The sequence below is a fragment of the Platichthys flesus genome, chromosome 5, assembly GCF_949316205.1.
Source record: "Platichthys flesus chromosome 5, fPlaFle2.1, whole genome shotgun sequence".
NCBI classification, from domain to species: domain Eukaryota; kingdom Metazoa; phylum Chordata; class Actinopteri; order Pleuronectiformes; family Pleuronectidae; genus Platichthys; species Platichthys flesus.
Window position 1 is genome coordinate 27,217,855 of NC_084949.1, and position 22,915 is coordinate 27,240,769.

Consider the following 22,915-nt stretch of genomic DNA (forward strand, 5'->3'; position numbering starts at 1 on the left):
CTGGTGATCTTTAAAGTGAAGTCACAACCACTTGTCTTCTTGTCAGTGAACCCCCGGCCTCCTTTGTGTTGGACTTTGGACAGAAGACGAGGAGACACATGTTTTCTTCCTCTCAATCCTCACTTATAGGATTTTTAAATAGTGTGAATATAAAAAGCTGCAGCGGCTCTTGTACAGTGGGAACCGGGGGGGGGGGGGGGGGGGGGGGGGGTGTCACTGTAACGGAGGCGCTGCAGATCAAAATAGCCCGAGTGCTGCTCACACGTGGAGGAGGACGGGACGTCTCAGGGAACCTAAAAAGGGCTCGTCAGGTTCTCAGGGTTGAGATCTGCCAGCAAACCATCTCAAATCCTCTGTTGTGGCCTGAATGAATATCGTTGGTGTGTTTGTGTGTGTGCTGTTGCAGTGACGAGGTCAGAGGTCGTCCTGTCAACAGAAAATCCGGTGATAGGAAGTTTTGAGAACTTCCTGAATGTTAACAGACACTTAAGAGATGTAATTTGAATCTTAAAATAGCAGTTTAAGATAACGAGTTGTTTAATTGGACAGACCAGTGGATGGAACATACCTCAGAGCACTTTTAATAAATGTGCAGGTACGGACGCACACGCTTCATCTCCAAAGTGCAGAATGAGAGTAAAATTTGGGGGTGAAAGCTATATATAGTCTGAAGTGCCTCCCTACATGGGGTGGAAGGGGGAGAGCATTCCTCCGGTGAGAGGGGAATATTTCTGTTACCATCAGCAAGTGCTTCCCAAGCGGCATCAGGCTGGTCTGCCACCGCTTCGCGCTGTTTTAATCTCTCGGGGTAAGTTCTCTTCTCTTCATATTCGCTCCCTGGCAGCCGGGTTTTACTGCAGGAACTTGATTTCTTTGTGCAGAGAGTGAGGAGACGTTATCTGCTGTGAGAGGTGGGAGAGGGAATGTGCTGCAGTCCCACGCGGCTCCAGATAATCGGTCTCCTGTGTGAGGAGCCGGCGGCAGCAACCTCCCTGGACGGTGCTTTCTCACATGCCAGGGCATTAAGAGGCTGCTGAGCCGCTCGGCCTCATTTGTGTTGGATAAACAGACTCAGGTGCAGAAAGTGATCGAGTGCACTGAACTGTAACTGGAGGCAGAGCTCGGATTTGATGGCTGGTTTGGAAGTTCCCTTTGAAACAGTCTCTAGATGAGTTTTTTAGCTGCAGTGTTTCCTTCATTCCTTCTCCGATCATGGAATCTGCTGCACGTCTATTCATAGCTGAGCAGCTTGAGGCTGTGAGGTGAAACACTGGAAGGGCTGAGCTCCGGTTCAGAATCAGAATTCTTTTAATTGCCAAGTATATTTACACAAACAGGAAATTGACTTGTTGTGGTTGTTGCATTGGAAATAAAACAACCAAATAAACAGTAAGACCTGTGTTGGAACTGGACTTTAAACACATCAACCCCGAGGTTAGAGAAGAACTTAGATATCAGTGTGTTAGTGGTGGAGGCTACATGTCCCTCAGAGGCTTCACAGGAGCTGCAGTCACGTTGAAGAGAAGTTCTACTGACATGGCTAACACATGTGTGGTCTCCCCCCCCCTCCTCCTCCTCCTCCTCCGGGCTGGGGCTCTCGGCCAGGTCTCCTTGAAGCGTTCCCGTCATGGCCTCCAAAGTCACCCCGTGCTATAAGAAGAAGCGTGTGAGCCAGGTCCAAACTGATTATGCTTATCACCACACTAAACACGAGGTCCAGCAGCAGAAGGAAAGGTACGACGGTGACGTTCACCTGCTGCTGCTGCTGCTGCTGCTTGAGCCGGGTGGAGTGTGGAGCTGCTGCTGGGGCCCGAACCCTCCCCCCCCCCCCCCGCAACAAGCTGCTTCTAGAGAACATTGAACTGAGACTCGTTATGTTCTCACCGCTCCCAGCATTCATCTTGTTTATGTCCCACTCATCTGTGCAAGATACATTTTCTAGATTTCATACACCTGCTTCACTGTTTCACTCTATATTTTGTTTACCTCGAACAATTTCTTCTTTTTTTTACAGCTCCTTGTGTTCATGTATGATATTTAACTTATTACCTTTATTCTCTCCATAGTGGGACTGATAAAGGATCATCCTATCGTGAATTATCCTTTTGTATCATATCGTTTCACATTATATATCATATCTTATCGTATCCACTCATACCTTATATCTTTTCTTATCCTACGTTACTATATCGTCTCACGTCTTAACTATCTCCTAAACAGCAGCTATCAGATCCAACTAAATCTCTGTGTTCATTAACTTTATGTAATATTAGTTTCTTTGAGGCCTGAAAACCCACGATTGGTTCTAAAAGGCCGGTTTGCGGTTCATTTCCAAACTTTAACCTTCTGTAACTGTTGGGGCCTAAATCCCTTCAGCACCAGGTCAGGACAACAGAAGTTTATATTGCTCATATTGAACGATGAGGCCAAGACAGAAGTTTTCACATCAGTCGACCGCTGATTATCACAATGTCACGTTGTTTTTGTGTTTCTGGTTTTAAACCTGTCGAGAAAACATCTTACAAACCGTAGCTTGTTCGTGTTAAAGCTCCTCGCTGTACGATGCGGAAACATTATTTCAACTTTTGCTTTATTACTATTGATGAAGTTATATCGCCTAAAGTAAAGACAGACATTACTTCAAGCTGTCGTACACATCATGACAGAGAACTTTGTGTCTTTTCATTTTTTCTTCTGTTCTGTATTCTGCACCTTCCTGGCTCTTAGCTCAGCTCTGCTCTGCTTCAACAGCAACAAGCCGAGTTACGCTTCTCTCTGCGCTGGCTTTGTTGTCAACTGTGATTACCACCCCCCTCCCCCCCGAACATGACCTACATCTGAAGTTTAACATCAGAGGCAATGGAGAAGAAAACCATTTATAAAATAATTATGATTTGCTCTTTATAAACCAAATGAATTGACGTAATACAAATGGATGTTGTAGGATCTCAATAAAAAGTAGAGAAACTGGTCAGGATCCATTAAAACAGTTTATTTGTTGGCGTCATAAACCAAAGCACGTTCACATGTGTTTTTACTGAAAAGTTTATCGTCTGCTGCCATTTTCCGCCATTTTAAACTCGACCAGGTGTTTTTTTAAACAGCAACAGCTTCTGCAAAACAAAAAAATAAACCTCCTTTAAGATGGAATTGTCCTTTTCCCCCTTCAATGGCTGCTTCATAATGACGGACTCTCTCCTCAGCAGGAAGTCCAGCTCTAAGTCGTCGACCCAGGTGAAGGCCCAGGCCACAGCGGCTATGGCGGAACCAGCCTATACAGTACCGGTGTTCCGGGAGAGGTGAGTTCCTATTGGCTGCCGCATGTCGGGCTATTCTCGGTGTAAGGTAATACTGAACTTCTCCCTTAGCCAAGTCCTGAGTCACTAGTTAATATTTCAGCCACGATTATTCTGAAGTCGGCATCTCCATGAGAATACTGGGATGTTGTGGATTTAAACTTTGCACGAAAGGAAATTAGGCAAATTGTCAAATTTAATACTTCACTTCTCTCACATTAAAATATGTCTTATGTCCCCTGAGCTTGGATTCAATGTGCAATTCTTTTGTTCAAGTTTTATTCAAAGTCCGACTTTATGAGATGAAAACCCCTGAAAGGATCAATTACAATAACTCAAAGCAGTTAACTCTACTTTCTTGATAGAAGGTTTCCTACAATGTGAGATAAGTTTCCCCGGTGGCACCAAAGCCCGGTGTGTTCACTCCTGTGTGGTTGTGGTGCAGGTTCAGTTGGATTAGTGTGCGACGGCTCTGGTTCTGTGTGTCTTCAGGAGCTCTGAGGAGACGGAGGAGTATCAGAGAGTGACCACTAACTTCGGGAAAGGCCTGGCTGTCATCCAGGAGGAGCTGCACAGGATGAGGATGGCCACCAAGGCTCAGGTGGAGAGTCTGGAGATCCAGAGGGAGGTGAGGAGCCGAGAGGCCGGCGCTCCGATGTGGAGCCTGCTGTTTGCTTTTTATGATTTATGTTTTATTATTATATATTTATACACAAACTGGAAATATTAACTGTAGATTTGTTGTTTAGAAATGAGGCTTTTATACTTTGCTTATGCTTATTTTATAAACTTGCGTATCAAAGCCAAGATTAAACAATTCATCATTTAGCTCCTTAGATTATGATTACTATTGTTATTACAGAAATTGACACCAGGGGCTTAAATGACTAAGAATAAATCATATTAAATACTATTTATAGACCATTTACTCACTTTGTATTGTTCTTGTTCACTCGCAGAGCAATGTGGTCAAAACTGTCTTCAGTGTATCAGGCACATAACAGAGAGGATAAAGAAAATATGTAATAAATCAAATAGAAATGTCCTCTTCCTCAATAAAACTTCACAAACTGCAGCACCAAGTTTTTATAAGAAGTAGAACTAATATGTCTTGCTCTGCATTTGAGTAAATAAAGAATATAAATCATGTTTTCTACTTAAAATAGTTTTACGTGGGTTTTCTGACTTTTTAATGTTTAGCATCAAATTTCTGATTCAACCAAACTTTGACTCTTTTGAAAACAAGCTTCTAAACTTCATAGTTCTTCTTTGCTCTTTAACATCCGTTACTCTGAAGAAATGTTTTGCTCAAGTTAAAGGTACATTTGGTCAAATTTTAAACTAAAATGTGTAACAATGTGTAGTCCTCATCTTCATCGCCTCTTTTCCTGGAAACACATTATCTGTGTTTGAATCCCACGTGGTTCACACTTCATGTCCCAACATGGAGAACAGAACCAGTGGAGTAATCACTGTGCTGTCTGCCCCCCCCCCCCCCCCCCTCCAGGTGAGAGACAGGATGTCTAGGAGGGGGGACTTGTTGGATGAAATCCCCAAGATGCCCGACTTCCTGGTGGCCCTGCGGCCCCACACCGTGTGGGAGAAGACTCCCGTGAAGTTGTTCTGCACCGTGGAGGGGAACCCGAGGCCCATCGTCAAATGGTCAGAACCCCCCCCCCCATGTCACTGGAAAGTGTTACACACGTGCACGCTTTAATCTCTTTACACGTGCTGGCGTCACGTCTGAATCGTGGAGGAGTCACAACGTCAGTTTGATAAATGTCTGGATGATGACGTCAGTTTAACGTAAAGACAGAAGAAGCAGATCCTGAGAGACGTGTGCATCTTGTATACGATATAATACTAAATGATTATCACACAATTCTGAAGTTGTTGTGTCTGAATAATATCCTGGATTTAAATAAGAATGAAGTGAGAGTCACAGCTCAACGCTCAGCTCAGAGAGAACTTCATCATCATTCAAACTTTGTTCAGGACCATTTTCTAAAAGTACTTTCACGTACTCTTCCTGGTTAAATGACAAAACACATCCAGTTAACTTGATAACTTTATTATAGTTAATTATGATGCAGTCTGTCTGTATTTATGTTGCACTTTTCTAGTTTTGATGACACTTGAAGATGGGGATCGAACCGTCGACCCGCTGAGCCACAGCTTGGTGTTACTTTCATTTCAAAATATCGTGTCTAAACATTTTATATTAAACCTTGTTCTGTATTATGTGGGTGTAATATTGAGAATGAAGCTGACGGAGGAAATGACTGTGGCTTGTTGGCAGGTATAAAGGAGGAGCGCCAGTCGACCCGCTCAGCGCCCCGGGAAGGTACAAGATCGAGAGCAAGTATGGAGTCCACAGTTTGATCATAAGCAGGTGAGTTTCCCCCTCGACTCCGACTCACACTGACAAACTCTAACTGTGATATCCAGTGTTGACTGAAGCTCTGTGATGAAGCTCCTCCTGGTTAGAGAGGAATCAAGTCGATGCACGTGACAGAGAAATGAAAACATTATAAAATCACCAAAATAGACTTGACTTCTTGCTGCTGTTTGTTAAACCTTTAGTTTGAAGGAGTCAGTGGTTCAAAGGAAACAGACAGAGAGATGATCAAAGGGTCAGATAATCATAATCATAAAATATTTTCACTTTGATTTTTCTTGGCTCTCAACCCTCGTTTCCATCTGAAAAGTTAAAACCCAGTCAGAGACGCAGTGAGGGGGGGGGGGGGGGTCGTGTTCGTCATCTTCACGACTGCTCAGCTGTTCCTGTTGAAGTGCTGACCTTTGTGTCATTCGAGTCTTGAATTCCTCCTCCCTCCATATCTCCCTCCCTCTCTCCCTCCCCCCTCCCTCTCTTCCTGCCTCCCTCCCTCCCTCAGAATATCTCCAGCCCCCCCATCATTAATAACAGGGGCAGTGAGGCGGCTGGCGTTTGGTTAATTGACCCACCTTTGTCCAAAATGTTGAATTTTCTCATTGACAGAAAAGTGAAAAGGTCTCAGACTCGTTCATGTCACCCCCCCCCACCCTGCAGCTGAGGGGATGGACCACAGTTAAAATAGTTGCGTTCCGGGTGAAGGTCACCCCCCCCCCCCCCCCCCCCCCCCCCCCCCGGAGCGTCACAAGGCCGCCTCACTTCACCTTCTGCTCAGAGTGAGGTCATTCCTGTAAAGAGGCCGGACGCCGTGTCTCCTGCTGCAGGGACACGCCCCCCCCCCCCTCTCTGAGACGCTGAGGTCTTATTGAGGAAAGCTCAGCTGCTCCCTGTGCTCATGTTAAACTCTGTGTTTAACTCTCAGCTGCTGGGATCCTACAATGTGGAAACCACACTTGTCACTTACATAACAGGGAAATTTGCAATATTACAGCAGCAAGAGTCAAAAATAGGCATCAATAATTAATATTAAGTAACTTGCAATCCTACATAAATAGAATAAAAACAAATATATATTGATTGATCATCAGTAAACAGCTGTACCATGTATTAGACATTGAAAGCCGTGGATGTGTCTTCACGTGTTTAATCAAATCCCTGACGTGTTTCCGTGGCTCTCAGGTGTGTGGTGAGTGATACCGCCGAGTACAGTGCCGTGGCCACCAACCCACACGGCACGGCCACCAGCAAGGCTGCAGTCACCGTGAAGAGTAGGTGCCCCCCCCCCCCCGCCACACGGCTTCATGTCTCATCCCCGTCTCTCTCTGTGTGACCATGAATTCTGTTCTTCACAGGAGCCTCAGGAGCCGGGCAGTCCTGCCAGCTCAACCAAGGTGAGGGGACGAGGGACGAGGGAGAGAGGGAGGAAGGGACGAGGCTGAGAGGGAGGGGGGAGGGGGGAGGGAGGGAGGGAGTCTTTTTAATATTTGTCTGGAATCAGGCCCAAACACAAACCAGTGACCCATGGGACCTTTTGGCTCCAGATACCAGTGAGGAGCTGTGGAAAAAACAAAAGGGACCTTTTATTAATATAATAATAACTTTTCAAAACCGACTCAAAAAGAAGGACAAAGTAGAATAATGCAAAATCACATTTAATGCTTAGAGACAAATTCTTGGTTCGCACTCATCTTAAGAAATACTTCTCAAGGACAATCAAGTAATTTCACTTTAGGGTTTGTGTTAACACATTGAATCCCATTTATATTCCTCTTCTTCTAATGATGCAAGTCATTGATTACATTAAAACTGTCCGTCACTCCAAACAATGTCTTATTCCCAGGTCCACACATTAACTCCAAACTGGGACAAATAATAAATACATATTTATATAGTTAACAAAGGCAGTGGAATTACACATTTAAACAATTCGATTAAACAATAGAACAACATGTAATGAGTTGTGAGATCCAGAGGAGGAGCTTCCTGTTCAACTGCTTTTACCAACAGATTCAATCAAAATCTAAACACACATGACGGTGATTCATGAAAGGAGCTGAAATACAGTTTAACAAAGGTCCAGGACAATCCAGATTATTACCAGGAGGTTTTGTGGTCTTGATAGAAGTTGAGAGTTCCTGACCTGATGTTTCACTTCCTCCGTCCTGGTGTCCAGTTCCTCATCTGACCGTCATCCATCCCAGTAAGCTGGAGGTGTCTCTGCTGGATCGCTTCTCGGTCAGCTTCGGGGTGGAGGGCGGATCCATCAGCCTGGTGTGCACCATGGTGGTGGTCCCCGACCTCCCCAACGTGCCCCCCCTCGCCCAGTGGTACAGAGACGGTGAGACATTGGTGCTCTGTTCCTTCCTTTATTTAAACCTTCTAAAGGTCCACTGTGTCCTCACGCTTCCTTCCATCCCGTCTGCGAGCAGATAAACTGCTGAAGCCCAGTAACCTGGTGGAGATGGCCGTGGGGGGGAGCGCGGCTCGCCTGACGCTGCCCCGCCTGGCCAAGGACGACGAGGGGCTCTACACCCTCCGCATCTTCACCAAGGACGGGACGGCCGAGCACAGCGCCTACCTGTTCGTCTCAGGTGGGACTCAACTCTGCATCACCACCACTTCACATTCATCTGTGAATCAGATCTGTAAAATGAGAAACCACCTTGTGTCTTGGCCCCCAGATGCCCCCCCCTCTGCAGCCGGGGCCCCCGGTGCGCCCATGAGCGTGAAGGCCTATGACATCAACGCCGACTACGTCCTGGTTGCCTGGAAACCCCCCAACACCGTCAACGAGGCGCCAATCACCGGATACTTCGTGGACCGGTCAGTGAGACGTCCTCAGCTTTTCTTTTTATAGAGCGGAGCTGACACGTGATCATGAAACCTGTCCAATCACAGCTCCTGAAGGAAATCACTCAAACTGATCTGAGGAGTCTGAATGCTCATTAAATACACATTAAAGGACTCATCGTATGCCCATTTCACCACAGTTGATATGGCTCCTTGGGGTCTTAATGAAATGTCTGTAAAAAAAAATTGTCAAAATACCACAAGGATTATTTAAAACAGAACCTTTTAACCCTGTCTAAAACAGCCCTCCTCAGATTGATCTGTTTTGAGAGCCCTAGCTCAGCCCCGCATTGGGAGCAGGAGCTGGTGCAGTTAGCTTGCAAGCTAACGCTAGCTCGCGACCCGTCAGACATCTAAGTGGCTGATAAACATGCTGGTCGTTGAGGCGGAGACCACGGAGACTCTCTCCCTGGGGAGACACGCTCTAAGGCGAGCTAAAAGTGGAGCCCCCGGAGCTAGCGAGCTGACGCTAGCTCCGGGGGCTAAGGGAACATATCATCGCCATCATCACCATCATCTCACCGGCTCGCAAGCTACCGCCGGAGCCCCCGGAGCTATCGTCAGCACGCGGTGGGGGGGGTCACCGGTGAGCTAACGCTAGCTCCGGTGGTGATGATGGCGATGGCGGTCCAAGGACATGTAGCGAGACTCCCTACATGGGCATGGTGTGTCTATGACGTGTATTCTGGTCGTAATCCCATTCGACGCACTCTAGTGTATCGTGTCTGACATAGAGGAACCACAACAAATCGCGGGAGTTTTATTTTTCCAGAGTTTTTAGGACGGTAGATATGACAGATACCAAATGAACGTGTAGAAGCACTACACAACTGGCATTTTCATAATATTTAATACCTTTAAAACCAGGTAGTTCTGGTCACTTGTGAAATGTTCTGTACATCCGGCTGATGATGTCACTTCCTGGTCCCATGTGCAGGTGTGAGGCCGGCAGCGACACCTGGGTCCAGAGCAACGACTCCCCGGTGAAGGTTTGTAAATACCCGGTGCACGGCCTGAGCACGGGCCGCTCCTACCACTTCCGGGTCCGAGCCGTGAACAGCGCCGGCATCAGCAGGCCGTCACGCAAGTCCGACCAGGTGACCGCTCTGGACGCCGCCGAGAGCGAGAGGCTGCAAGGTACCGACGAGGGTAAATACACAACACACGGCCGAGGAGACGAGTGATCACTGACAGGTCTGTTGTCTGTTGTCGTCATTTCCTGCAACAGTGATAAAAATCGAAGGGAAATACGACATAGTGATCAGGGACGATGACCTGGAAGGTAAAGTAGGAAACCCACTGATCTGGGTTCAGATTCCCAGCTTGAATCCTTTAAACCACTTCCTCCTAATCTCACACAGGCTGAACACTAACAACAGACCAACAAACTAAATCCCAGCAACATCAGTAATGACATTTACATTTAGAAAGGGGAACTACACCGAAAATATGAATGCAGTTCAAATTTAAAAGAAATATTAATAAGTTCACATCCACCCGATAGTGTCTTCATCTTTCATCCATAATAAGTGTCTAGTGATTGAGTGGAGATTCCTAATTGAATAAAAAGTTATGGATGAATCATGAGGATTTTTATCTTGTTCACAGGTTGGATATAAATGCTGAATCAATAATCAATTATTAAAAAGCACATTTAAAAACAACCACAATGCAAAATACAACAAAAGAGTAAAATAAACGAGACAGAGAATACAAACAGTTGATTCTAGACTTTTACTCTGAAGATCAGATTTCTCATCTTTCCTGGAAAACATGAAGAAACAAACCAACAAACAAACATCATCTCACTGGATATAAAAACTAAACCCAACAACAGAACTAATGTCACGTGTTCTAATGTCTTCAGACCAAACAACCCCCCCCCTCCTCTTTTTTATCCCGTCTTAACCGTTGACGTCTTCGATCTAACTCTACTTTTTAATTCCAACTTTTAAAGATCTAAAAACGTTCTTCCATTAAACCACCGGGTGTTCGGCTGACTCCACCGTGTGCTGAGCATGTTCTCCCACAAAAACTAAAAATATAAAAAACCTAAAAGTAATATTTTGACGCGTTTGTATGATTCCCCGGATGTAGAAGTTCCACATTTCACTGCAGTTTATTCAACTTTTACTGATTTTAGTTCTTAAGTGTTATAGAAATCAAACCTGTGTATTCATCTCTAACTGCAGGACAGATTCATTCAGAGGATTCTTTCCTCCTTCTTTTAAAAAAAGCTGAAACATGAGACTGAGGTTTTCTTAGAGGACACGTTTTGCTAGATTAAATTATTTTAAGATTGAAACGATAAAACAGTGAATCCATAAGTCAACAAATTGCTTTAAAACACATGATTTAAAACACACTTAGTTCTTAAATGTGGGACTTCTGCAGCCGCTGTCACTGCTGGTACTTGACGCCTCAACCCGGTTCACTCCTGATCCAGGCTACGTCACGATCCCCGGGGAGCCCACCGACGTGCATGCCTCAGAGGTTTTCAAATCGTACGTGGTGCTGAGCTGGAAACCGCCCACCCCCCGTGGACGAGCGCCACTGAGCTACGTCATCGAGAAGGTGCGTGTGGCTCCATCAGCGTGGCTCTGTTGACCTTTGACCTGTTAAACGCTGGAATTGAATTGATTTCAGAACCGTTTAAGAGGTTCAATGATTCTCATGATGTAGAAGGTCCTGAACCCCCCCCCCCCACACACACATGTTACTTCACCTGCATCGTTGGGGCTCCGCTTCAGACTCGATGGTTAATAAGCCAACTCGTGAATATCAGCATCTGATTATTTTTATTTAGTCTCTTTATATGGATGTTAAAGTTAAAGATGGCAGCTTTGTGTCCTGGCTTCGGTTCTGGAAAGGGGGAGGAAGTGGAGACACAACTAGAGAGGGTGTTTTACAGTTTTACATTTTTCCTGAAGACCACTGTAGATTCTCCGATATAAGGAGGGTAGATATTCACGTGGCTGACATACGTCCCCTCACCACTAGAGGGCACTAGATCCTCCACACTGAACTTTTAAGATCTTTGGCTTCTGTTTTGACTTTTGTCTTTCAAGCTCCGAATAGAAGAATTCTTGCAAAATTTGTAATTGATCTACAAAACTTTTTAAATCTCTTACACCGAGTTTGATCGTTAAATCCATATCGAGCCCCAACTCTGCAACAAGTGTCGTACGGTTGAATAATCTTCATCCTAAAATCTCATCCTTGTTTTTGATGCCACGTTGGAGCGGTCGGTGTCACCTTCTCACTTCCCTCCACCCCCCCCCGACTCTCCCACAGTGCGTAGCCGGCACTGGGGCGTGGCAGAGGATCAACACGTCGGTCTCACTGCACTCCCCTCGTTACCCGGTTTTTGATTTGCAAGACGGAACAAAGTACCAGTTCCGAGTGTTTTCAGTGAACGTGCACGGCAGCAGCGAGGCGTCGGCGCCCTCCGAGCCCGTCCAGAAGGTCGATCCGGACGGTAAGGGACCGGACCAGAGACATTCAGACACCACGAGAGCTGCATGAACAAAGAGCTTCAGTCCTCAGTACTCTGTGTAGATTCTCCTCCACATCACAGCGTTTTAATAAATGAATAAAGAGGGAAAAAGAGGGGTTTTATTTTAAACTGACTGGATTTTCTTCAGCTTTCCTTCAAACAATGTTCAAATAAACTTGTTTTATATCACAAGAAAAACTGAAACTATATTTGATTATCTCTTAGAAACTGTGAAAAAGAATATATGGTGTCATCTTAAATTTATCATCTTACACTGAGTATTTAAATTTCTCCAAACACCCAAAGAGTTTCAGCTGAAGTTGATCCTCTGTTCAAAGTGAGTTACTGTTTCCCACAGGAGTCGAGCTGCCGGTTGGTACGTACACTTTAATGTTGAGTATTACTTTAGTCACAAAGTACTTCACTCTTCCACTCTGTGTGTTTTCTGACTGGGTCACACTGGTTTATTAGTACACGTGCACAGTTCTGTGTGTCGTTGCCTTTGAGCTGCAGTATCAGATAAAACAAAATCATCTCTTAACTAAAAGCATCATAAGTTCCTCAGTTTAATTGTGTTCCTGTGTGAGATATGTTTCTATAAATATAAAACATCACATGTGAACAAACAAATCACTTTGTGTTTCACTGAAAACACCACAAGGAGGTTTCACCTTCTGTTCACTGCACGTTTCACATCTTGGTTCAGCTCAGTGTGTGAACATCAGACCTGGGATCAGTGGTTTCTGCTGTTTGTGATAAACAATCACTTTATCTGAATTCAAACAAACATTTGACGACATCTGATTATGTTTTATTCTGGATCTCTTGACTTGAGCTGTTGAATTATTTTCCCATAGTTTTTGGAATGTAAATATGAAAAGCATCAGCTGAGTGACTGACGGTGAATAACGGCTCCTCTCCCTCGTGAGCAGGCGTGCCCTCGGCTCCGGGTCAGGTGGTCGCCACCAGGAACTCCAAGTCCTCGGTGTTCGTGCAGTGGGATCCTCCCAAGCAGGTGAAGAACCTCATGGGGTATTACATCGACGGCCGCGTGGTCGGATCCAAGGAGTGGTTCCCCTGTAACCACAAGCCCTTCAAGCACAACAGGTAGGAGGCCGCAGTCCTGCCGGGGGCCACTCTGACTCCAGAGAGATGTGATGTGTCTGATATTCAAACAGGAAGTGACTGTGTCTCAGGTTCGTGGTCCACGGGCTGATCCCAGGGGAGACCTACGTGTTCCGGGCCCAGGCCGTCAACGTGTTCGGCCTCAGCGAGGAGTCCCAGGAGTCTTCTCCCATCGCGGTGGAGCCGGCGCTCGGTGAGACAACTGACCTCTGAACAGTCACAAGGAGATGAAATGATAAATTCAATCTGTTATTCAAACACATGAGAAGAGTGAATCATCAGAAACACAAAGCTGATACCACACGTGATTCATTTGAATCAACTTGTTTTTAAATACATTTACATTTAATTACTTCCAGGCCGAGGGGTGGACTATGGTATGTATTAGATCCCTGTGTTAACAACCTGCTTTCACCCCCCCCCCCCCCCACGCTCCACGTCCCACTGTGTGTTTTCTTCACAGAATCATTTATCTTCAAAAAATGAGTTCAGCGTCACATTTTAAACACTTCACGGCTTAAAGACTCTTTCTGGTGGATCAAGTTTAAAACATCGTTAATGTTCACGTCACAATGAGATTCACTCATTAATTAGGATTCCTGTTCAAGTCAATAATTAACATCGTCTGATTGGTGCACGTTAATCATAAAAACGTCTGTTCTGGATAGAAGGTGATGTTAGAAGTTTGTAAGAGATGTTCAATAGATGTGCTTCTATTTAGATCTGATGTAAAGTTGAGTTAATTGGTTTATAATCGATGAACTGGGAAGTCAGTAACTTCCCAGTTCACAGTCACGTGACCTTTCCCAGTCAGGAGCACGTTGTCCAGCTGTTGACTGTGAATCTGTGTGAATCTGCCCCAGCGACTCCCAGTGCTCCCTTCGGCATCACCATGCTGAGCTGTGACGGCGCCTCCATGACTGTGGCCTGGAAGAGTCCCAAGCACTGCGGCGGCTCCAAGGTCAACGCGTACTACGTGGACAAGCGGAACGCCGACACCCTGACCTGGAAGGAGGTCAACCTGGTGGCCGTCAAAGAGAGACTCTGCACCGTGAGAGAAACAGGAAGTTCAAACTGTGGAGCTCGTCTTCTCTTAATGAATCTCTTGATGACCTCAGGTGTTCTCTGGATCCTCAGGTGGACAGTCTGACCGAGGGAACCTTCTACGAGTTCAAGGTCCAGGCTGGAAACATGGCGGGTGTCGGTGTCCCATCAGCTCCCAGTGCCCCCATGAAGTGTGAAGCCTGGACCATGGATGAACCAGGTAAAGCACTGCCCTGCCCTCAGGTTGCTCTCTTCTCTGGCTCCTGCAGTCATGTTTAAGATGAATCAGATTGTTTTGGATCATATTCAAAACAAAACCAGACTGATCCAAAAACCAGAAACCAGTGCAACAGGTTTGTTTCTAGTCCCCAAACCAGTTCATCGTGGTCAGTGACACTTCACCCTGTTCATCCTGCACCTTCACACAACAGGTCCCATGAGTCACACTTTATTCACCAGATAAACAGGAATATGGCAAACTTATCAGTTATTTCAAAATAAAAGCTTTGTGTTTGGACCAGAACATTTTATCTTTCTCTCTCAGTTTGACCTTGAATAACTAAAAATGTATCGTCACCTGGTTTCAACACCAACCTGCTGATTTATTTGTGTATCATTATATCTAAACATGTTTCTTTATATATGTGTTAAGGCCCGGCCTACGACCTGAGCTTCAGCGAGGTCAGAGGTCACTCCCTGGTCATCCTGTGGAAGGCCCCCGTCTACACCGGAGCCAGCGCCGTCTCTGGATACCTGGTGGACCAGGCTAAACAGGGCTCGTCCGAGTTCGTCACTCTGAACCAGGAAGCTGTGAGCCACCGCTACCTGCAGGTAATAGACGGAGCCGACCGGTCCACATCGACAGGTTGACATGTAAAGACAGACGCTTCAATCTGAACATGTGATGTTGCCCCCCCCGGTGTCCTGCAGGTGTCCGGTCTGGAGGAAGGTCAAACCTACGTCTTCAGAGTTCGTGCCGTCAACGCTAACGGAGTGGGGAAAGCTTCTCAGGTGTCAGAGGCCGTGTGTGCCAGAGCTCTCCCAGGTAACAAGTGGGTTTAGTTCAGTTCACGAGGTCCGAGCCCCCGGTGCCACGAAGTCCACAGAATCATGTTTTGACTCATGATCCAGTTGATTAGATTCAACCTTGTTAAAACCAAATGTTCTCACACTTGTGTTTTCCTCATGTTCGATGTTCTCAGGCGCCCAGGAGATCGTGGCCAGCGTGGACGGGGACACCGGAGACATCTTCCTGTCCCTGGAGGCCTGTGAGATCTGCGAGACGTCCAAGTTTGTGTGGTCCAAGAACTACAAGGCCATCGGGGACTGCCCCAGAGTGGAAGTGACGACCAAGGGCAGAACGTGAGCTCCCACACACACACACACACACACACACACAAACACACACACACAAATACACACAAACACACACAACAATCAAATGATTTCTGCTCTCATTCATCTTGTAGCTGGTCGACCTGATTCCAGGATTTAAACTCTTTTATAAGGATTTTCTGAAAAGTTAATGGAGCGAGGAATAGAGACGTTTCTAAAAGTGGACGTCCCTGTTACGCTCTATTGATTATTGGGATTATTTATTATTGGAATATAATTATTGTCACATTTACTTACTTGTTCTGCACAAAACTCTTAACAAATTATAATAGTGAGAACATTTCCAGACTCATGAAACAAAGAGGAAAACTTTCATAAAAACAAATAGTTCAAACTGTAGAGAAGTAGAAAGTCGTGTGAAATCCAGGTGGAAGCTGAACTGACCTCCTCTCTCTGTGTGTTGTGTTGCTGACTGGGATTGTGTAGATATTCACCAGTTGTTGTGTTTGTGTCCCAGCTCCAAAATGACCTTCACTCAACCCGATAACGACGATTTGGGAAAATACTCTGTGGTGGTCACCGACACGGACGGAGTGTCTGCCAGCCACACGCTGAGCGAGGACGGTGAGTCACGGGTTCACTGGTGGAGAAGATCTCACTGGTGGAGAAGATCTCACTGGTGGAGAACATCTCACTGGTGGAGAAGATCTCACTGGTGGAGAACGTCTCACTGGTGGAGAACATCTCACTGGTGGAGAACATCTCACTGGTGGAGAACATCTCACTGGTGGAGAACGTCTCACTGGTGGAGAAGATCTCACTGGTGGAGAACATCTCACTGGTGGAGAAGATCTCACTGGTGGAGAACATCTCACTGGTGGAGAAGATCTCACTGGTGGAGAACATCTCACTGGTGGAGAACATCTCATGAGTCTAACGTCTTTGTGTATTAATATTAATTCATGTTTCCCTGATTCTCCTGCAGCTCTGAACACGATGCTGGAGCTCAGCCACGCCATCAGACATCCCAGTGAGTCCAGCAGCACATCGCACAACTCACAGGAATGAAGACGAATACTGATTTGAGATCAGGTTCCATGTTGTTGTTTAATGTAGTAACACAACTCGATGTAGACAAATTAAAGCTCGACTGATTTATCGATATAAATATAAAATCTATCTGATGTAGAAAAGTCTGATATGAAAATCACAGACGTTTGTTTCTCGATATGAAAATATCATTATTAATGAATTCACTGATGTTTTGTAATATATATTAACTTTATTAATGGCTCAAGGCCCACATGATAAAAAACAATACATACAAACAATAATTACATAAAAATATAGAAGGAAAAAGGGCTAAAAAAGGCACTCATGCCAGTGTTCCCAGAGAATAATGTACTTATAGTTGTGTTTATAGTATAAAGTCTATAGATTAATATATAATAATACATTAATCATAACAATACATTTGTTAACTTTAAATGCTTTATAACCATTTGTGTGACACTTATACATTTGTGTCGGATATGAACATATTATTTAAGTTTGATATATTTAGTTTTTTTATTTTAATTTCAAGCTACTTGTAATAAAGTTTATGGTAAAACTGTAAAATATCCAAACTCAGTTAAATGACCTCTAAGGGTTTGATAATCATGTATACATATATATAATTTAGTTATAATAAACTTAGTGGTGTCAGTGCAGCAGATTCTTGGGAGCAGCAGGTTCTGATCTTCTTTCATCTTTTCCTCTGTTTCCAGTCGTTCCTCTGAAACACGGCCTGAACTACGAGATCCTGGAGAAAGGTCACGTGCGCTTCTGGCTTCAGGCCGTCAAGCTGTCGCCCGCCGTGTCCTACCGCTTCATCGTGAACGACAAGGAGGTCGCCAGCGGGGAGGTAACGGCCCGAGCCAATGAGCACAGAGTGTGTGACCAGCTGATCATGATGGAGCAGCTGAACGTTCTCTAAGTTCCAGCATCGAACCGTCAGCTGCTGCTTCCTGCTCTCGCCCCCTCGGCTCGGTTTGACCTGTCTGTGAAACTCTGAGATCATCTGATGCTTTTCACTTATTATCCACAAACGTCTTCTAACCCTCTAGTCGTCTAATTTGAATATTTAGCTCTTCTCTGATTGGTTCCCTGACCGGTTTTTACCAGGATGTCAAACTGAACTATAGACGTTTATAGAAAACATTTTATGCTTTTTCTGTTTCCTTTGTCTTTCTAAAATACATTTTTCTTCTGTTTTACTGCTGTGCCGAGTTACATCCTTTTAAAAAAAGGTAAAAATCATATTTTTGTTCCTTTGAACCTCAACAAATTGATTCTTCATCTCAAACTGACGTCACAGCTTCAGCAGCTTCGGCCGTAGATTCTGATTTAAGTCAAATTAACGTTTTGTCAGTTTCTTTCCTCTTGTGTGTTATCCAGGTTTTGTTGTGAATGTTAAGGTTTTTATTTCTCTGTGGATTTCAATGCACTGAATCCCCCCCCCCCCCCACCACCTTTCCCTGCCAGGGTCACAAGATCAGTCACGACGTGGCCACAGGAATCATCCAGATGACCGTGGATCATTTCACCAGAGCCAACGAGGGCACGTACACCGTCCAGATCCACGACGGCAAAGCCAAGGCCCAGAGCTCCCTGGTGCTGGTGGGAGACGGTGAGCTGGTCTTCAGAACCCGGAATTCAACCAGCAAACACACACATGTTAATCATTTATTAATATTTACTCTATTTTTCCTGTTTTCAGTTTTCAAGGCTGCGCTGAAGGAGGCTGAGTTCCAGAGGAAGGAGCACATCAGGAAACAAGGTACGAGTCCAGAGACCAGAGATTCATGTTCAACACACTGTCCCTGGCTGACAGAGACGTCCAACTACAACGAGAGACACATCAGGATTGTGTCTTCATGTCCTTTAACTACCACATTGCACTTTGTTGTTTCAGGTCCACATTTCTCTGAGTATCTGTATTTCACTGTCACTGAGGATTGCACCGTGATGCTCGCCTGCAAGGTAATTCTAACTTAAATTAAAATGAAACTATATTTAAATGTGTTTTTGGAGATTGTTCTTTGATTCAACACATTACTGCTGATCACATTTATCACCACATCTATAAAAACCTGTGTTGGACATGGCTCATTACGCCCCCTAGTGTCTCAAACCATCAGTACACTCTAAAGAAAACAGCTTCTGATTTATGATGATTCGTTACTTTGATCCCTGTCTCACCTCTCTGGTGGTTCTCCTCCCTGTTTGTGTTGTTGTGGCTGCAGGTGGCCAACGTGAAGAAGGAGACGACTTTCCACTGGTTCAAGGAGGATGAGGAGATCGTTCCAGAGACTCCTCCCAACGTCCTGTCGGGGGCCTGCGCTCTGCCCATCCCACTGGTAACAGCTGCTGCACCGACACATGCATGGGCTCAACACACTGACACACACTTCCACACATTCATGATCACACACTGACACACACTTCCACACATTCATGATCACACACTCAATCAAAAGTCAGAGAAACCAGTTTATCTGTTGATCTCTGTCGCCTGAGATTCTGAATCAGGCTTGTTTCCGTCCGATCAGGTTAGTTTTTGGTTTCTCATTGTAATTGATTCGGTTAAAGTAAATTGATATTGATCTGAATATTGACTTATTATTTTTGTCTGTCTCAGTTCTCCAGGAAAGACCAGGGTGTGTTCAAGGCCACGCTCGGGGACGACAGAGGAAAGGACACGTCTCTGTTCGACATCTCAGGCCAAGGTCAGTTTGTCTTTGTCGTCATCGTTCAGTCTTTGTGTTGTTGTGGTGGTTCAGTGTCTAACGTTCCCTCCTCTCTGTTTGATCGGCAGTGTTTGATGACATCATCAACGCGCTCGCTCAGAACGCAGGTGAGTTCGATTCCCTGAGTGTCGGTGATGAGAGACAGGATGTGGCGCTCGTGTCTGATTGGACCGTTCGTGGTTCAGCACCAGATGTTTAGCCTGAAGCTCCGACCGCTCAGAGGACGTGTGACATTAGACTGTGTAAAGAAAAGTTAAAACATTAATGAACATAAAGATAAAGTTATAAAATGCTGGAAGAGGAGAAACTAAACCAGAGATAACTGGAAAGAGACTGAGAGCTGGATTAACTCCAGAATGAATCATCTAGAATGTGAAGGCCCACAGTTCTCTAACTCGTCCCCATGAACCAAAACTTAATAACTTTCACTTCTCATAATAACATCAGAGATCTCTCACCTGCTGCTGTTTGAATGTGTGCAGCGATTTGCAGAACTAATTCGGATCAGCACCAAGATTTAATGAGTTCTCTCTGTTAATCTGTGGATTTTTAATCCTGTTGACGAACAGACAAAGTTAAGAAACAGTCAGATTTTAATTCAGATTAAATGTAAATACGATAGAATGAAGGATTTACCAGTAAAAGACGTATAAAGAGAATAAATAAAGGGATCATGAACATTTCATTAATCACCTGACTAACGGACAGGTCTGGAGTTTGTCTTAACGCTGTGAGTGTGTGTCTGTGTGTGTCTGTGTGTGTCTCAGGTGCGTCTGCCTCCGAGCTGGTGATGCAGTGCACTCCAGAGGGAATCCGGCTGCAGTGCTACATGAACTACTACACGGAGGAGATGAAGACCGTCTGGAAACACAAGTCAGTTCACACACTTCTTCCTCCTCCGCACACTTTAGACTTTTCAACTTCACAAACCTAAACGACAAACTAGAGGAAAGAGCCAGAGACAGAGCTCCTCCCCTTTATCACGTAAACTCAATGTTATCACACTTTCTCTAAACGTTGACTCAGACGTGTTAAAACAACATCTTTGTTACCTGTGACCAAGTGTTGACCTCTGACCTCTGACCCGGGACTCGAACCCGCAGGGAGACAAAGATCGCCTCCTCTGAGAAGATGAGGATCGGTGGCACAGCGGAGATGGCCTGGATGCAGATCTGCGACCCGTCCGATAAGGAGAAGGGTCACTACACCATTGAGATCTCCGACGGCGTGCAGACCCACACCAGGACCTTTGACCTCTCTGGACAGGGTGAAACATCCGCCCCCCCCTCGATCAGTGTTTTCAGTCTCATTTGAAATCATGTTCTGTCCTCTGCATGTTTCACTCCACTGTTTTACCTCCTTGCTGCTGAGTGATTGAGTTGTTTATCCTGAGGTGATGTTGTGTGTTTGCAGCCTACACCGACGCCTACGAGGAGTACCTGAGACTCAAGTGAGTCCCTTCTCACAACAAACCTTTGTGAACATGAACTTCTGAATGTTGTGTTACTCACTCTGTGCTTGTTTCCTCCTCCAGGGCGGCGGCCTTCGCTGAGAAGAGTGAGTATCCAGATTTACCCTCCGAGACATTGACCTACATTTCAGACGTCCTGAATGTTTGCACAGTGACGTGTTGAGTCAGAAGTGACACTCACTGAACTCCTGTTGTGTGTCCTCAGACCGCGGCAGAGTGGTGGGGGGTCTTCCGGACGTGGTCACCATCATGGAGCAGAAGGTGAGGAGTTCTCAGCTCCGCCCTCAGATCACACATCATCATATTAACTCTACAGCAGCGATGAAGCTTTACACCTTCTGACTGCAGCTCTGGAGTTTCGTCATCAGTCGTGCACTCGTTGTACGAGTCTCACTGGTCAGGCGACATTCTTATGAAACCAGTGCCGGAGCAAAACACGTAAACTAGAGCTGTGAGTCAACTCCGGCTCTTAGTCACTCGTGGTGCTTACGTCTGGAGGCTCCAGTTTGTCTGTGGTTCACTGGTTATAAAGTGAAGACGTAGTCGTAGTTTCTGTCTTTGAAACATAACTTTTCCACTTTCTTCTAAAACGCAGCCGCTCTGTTAAAACCTCGTCTCTGATTAAATTCTGACTCTCGCCCGTCCGCAGTCCCTGAGCCTGACCTGCACCGTGTGGGGCGAGCCGACCCCCGAGGTCACCTGGTTCAAGAACGAGCAGGAGGTCACCTCCACGGAGCACACCAAGGTCACCTTCGACGGCGGCAAGTTCTCCAGCCTGGTCATCAACCAGGTCACTCCCGAGGACTCCGGCAAGTACAGCATCAACGTGAGGAACAAGTACGGCGGCGAGTTCGTGGAGATCACCGTCAGCGTGTACAGGCACGGCGAGCAGATCCCAGAGGCCAAGCTGGGGCAGCCCAAAACGGCCACGCCCGCAGCCACGCCCACATCCACACCGGTGCCGCCCAAGTCCCCGGCTCTCCCCTCCAAGACCCCGACCCCCACACCTTCCAAGTCCCAGACCCCGGCGCCGCCCGCCAAGACCCCGACTCCAGCCTCCACCCCGGCGCCCTCCATGAGGAGTCAAGCCTCCACCCCTGCTTCCACCCCCGTCCCCAAGTCCCCGACCCCTACCCCGAAATCCCCCACCCCAAATCCCCGCGGCGTCAAGTCCCCGACTCCTCCCAGGTTCATGAAGTCTCCGACCCCCCCGAGGAAGTAGAGGTGGAGCGGAGGCCTGAGGGGGAAACGTCTGCCGAGAGCAACGCTGGTGTTTAGCATGAGTGTGAAAGTTATTTAGACGTAGTCTCTGTTAAAGTCCCGAGAACCGGCCGCCGCCTCCATCTTCTTCTGCTACTTTCACAGCAGCAGAGAACCGACCCACCACAGAGGGGCGGTCACGTTTGTCCGTTTCAGCTCGTTCACGTTGTTGACCGGTCGCTGCGCTTTGACTCGAGCGGGAAAAAGTAGGAAAAATTGAAAAACCAGGGTCGAAGTTAATGTTCTGTGTTTTTCAAAAGCTGCACCTTCCGCTCCGTCAGCGGAACGCCTCCTTTCTCTGTGGTTGTTTAAATGATAAATCCTGGTTTGGGCTCATGGTGATTAATAAACTGATCTGGAAACAGGGCGACGAGAGAAATGACGTGAACACGCAGAGACGTTCAGGGTAACTGTTCTGGTCTCGGCCGGTACATCTTGGCGAGTGCCGTGTTTTTTAGAGTCGGACCCAAACTGTTAGAAAGCAGAATCCTGTGAGTGACGTTTGTCCCATGTGACTTCCTTCCTTTAAAATGTGTGAATGTAAAATGGTCACTTCCTGTCAGAAGGTCTGACCCCCCCCCCCCCCCAGTGCTTTGTGATGGAAATAAACTTCACTTATCAACCTCATCCTGTCGTCTTTGAGTCTTCTTCCTCCTCCTCCCTCCTCCTTCCTCCTCCTCCTTCCTCCTCCCTCCTCCTCCTCCCATCTCCTCCCACCTCCTCCCACCTCCTCACACCTCCTCACACCTCCTCACACCTCCTCACACCTCCTCACACCTCCTCACACCTCCTCACACCTCCTCCTTCCTCCTCCTTCCTCCTCCTCCTTCCTCCTCCCTCCTCCTCCTCCCA

The 22,915-nt window shown here is 46.2% G+C and overlaps 1 protein-coding gene across 4 annotated transcripts; it reads left to right on the plus strand.

Annotated features, from left to right (window-relative positions):
* Positions 1-671: 671 nt before the first annotated feature.
* myom2a (myomesin 2a) lies at positions 672-22,690 on the plus strand. 4 transcript variants are annotated; one of them, XM_062388202.1, is made up of 39 exons: positions 672-808; positions 1,606-1,734; positions 3,204-3,299; positions 3,789-3,924; positions 4,804-4,958; positions 5,596-5,688; positions 6,871-6,959; positions 7,044-7,082; positions 7,865-8,029; positions 8,121-8,282; positions 8,373-8,514; positions 9,479-9,678; positions 9,770-9,823; positions 10,988-11,115; positions 11,836-12,019; positions 12,396-12,413; positions 12,970-13,144; positions 13,234-13,355; positions 13,522-13,539; positions 14,026-14,213; positions 14,300-14,426; positions 14,859-15,037; positions 15,137-15,251; positions 15,409-15,568; positions 16,059-16,165; positions 16,527-16,571; positions 17,311-17,447; positions 18,068-18,212; positions 18,303-18,362; positions 18,498-18,565; positions 18,829-18,942; positions 19,224-19,311; positions 19,401-19,439; positions 20,100-20,205; positions 20,436-20,599; positions 20,746-20,782; positions 20,867-20,889; positions 21,009-21,064; positions 21,453-22,690. In XM_062388202.1, the coding sequence occupies exons 2-39, from the start codon at positions 1,628-1,630 to the stop codon at positions 22,023-22,025; spliced, it is 4,614 nt and encodes a 1,537-aa protein (XP_062244186.1). In that variant the 5' UTR covers positions 672-808; positions 1,606-1,627; the 3' UTR covers positions 22,026-22,690. The 4 variants fall into 4 exon arrangements, with proteins under 4 accessions (XP_062244186.1, XP_062244187.1, XP_062244188.1 ...); XM_062388204.1 differs by lacking the exon at positions 1,606-1,734 and having other exon boundaries at positions 753-808; XM_062388205.1 differs by lacking the exon at positions 1,606-1,734 and having other exon boundaries at positions 775-808; positions 3,207-3,299.
* Positions 22,691-22,915: the final 225 nt, after the last annotated feature.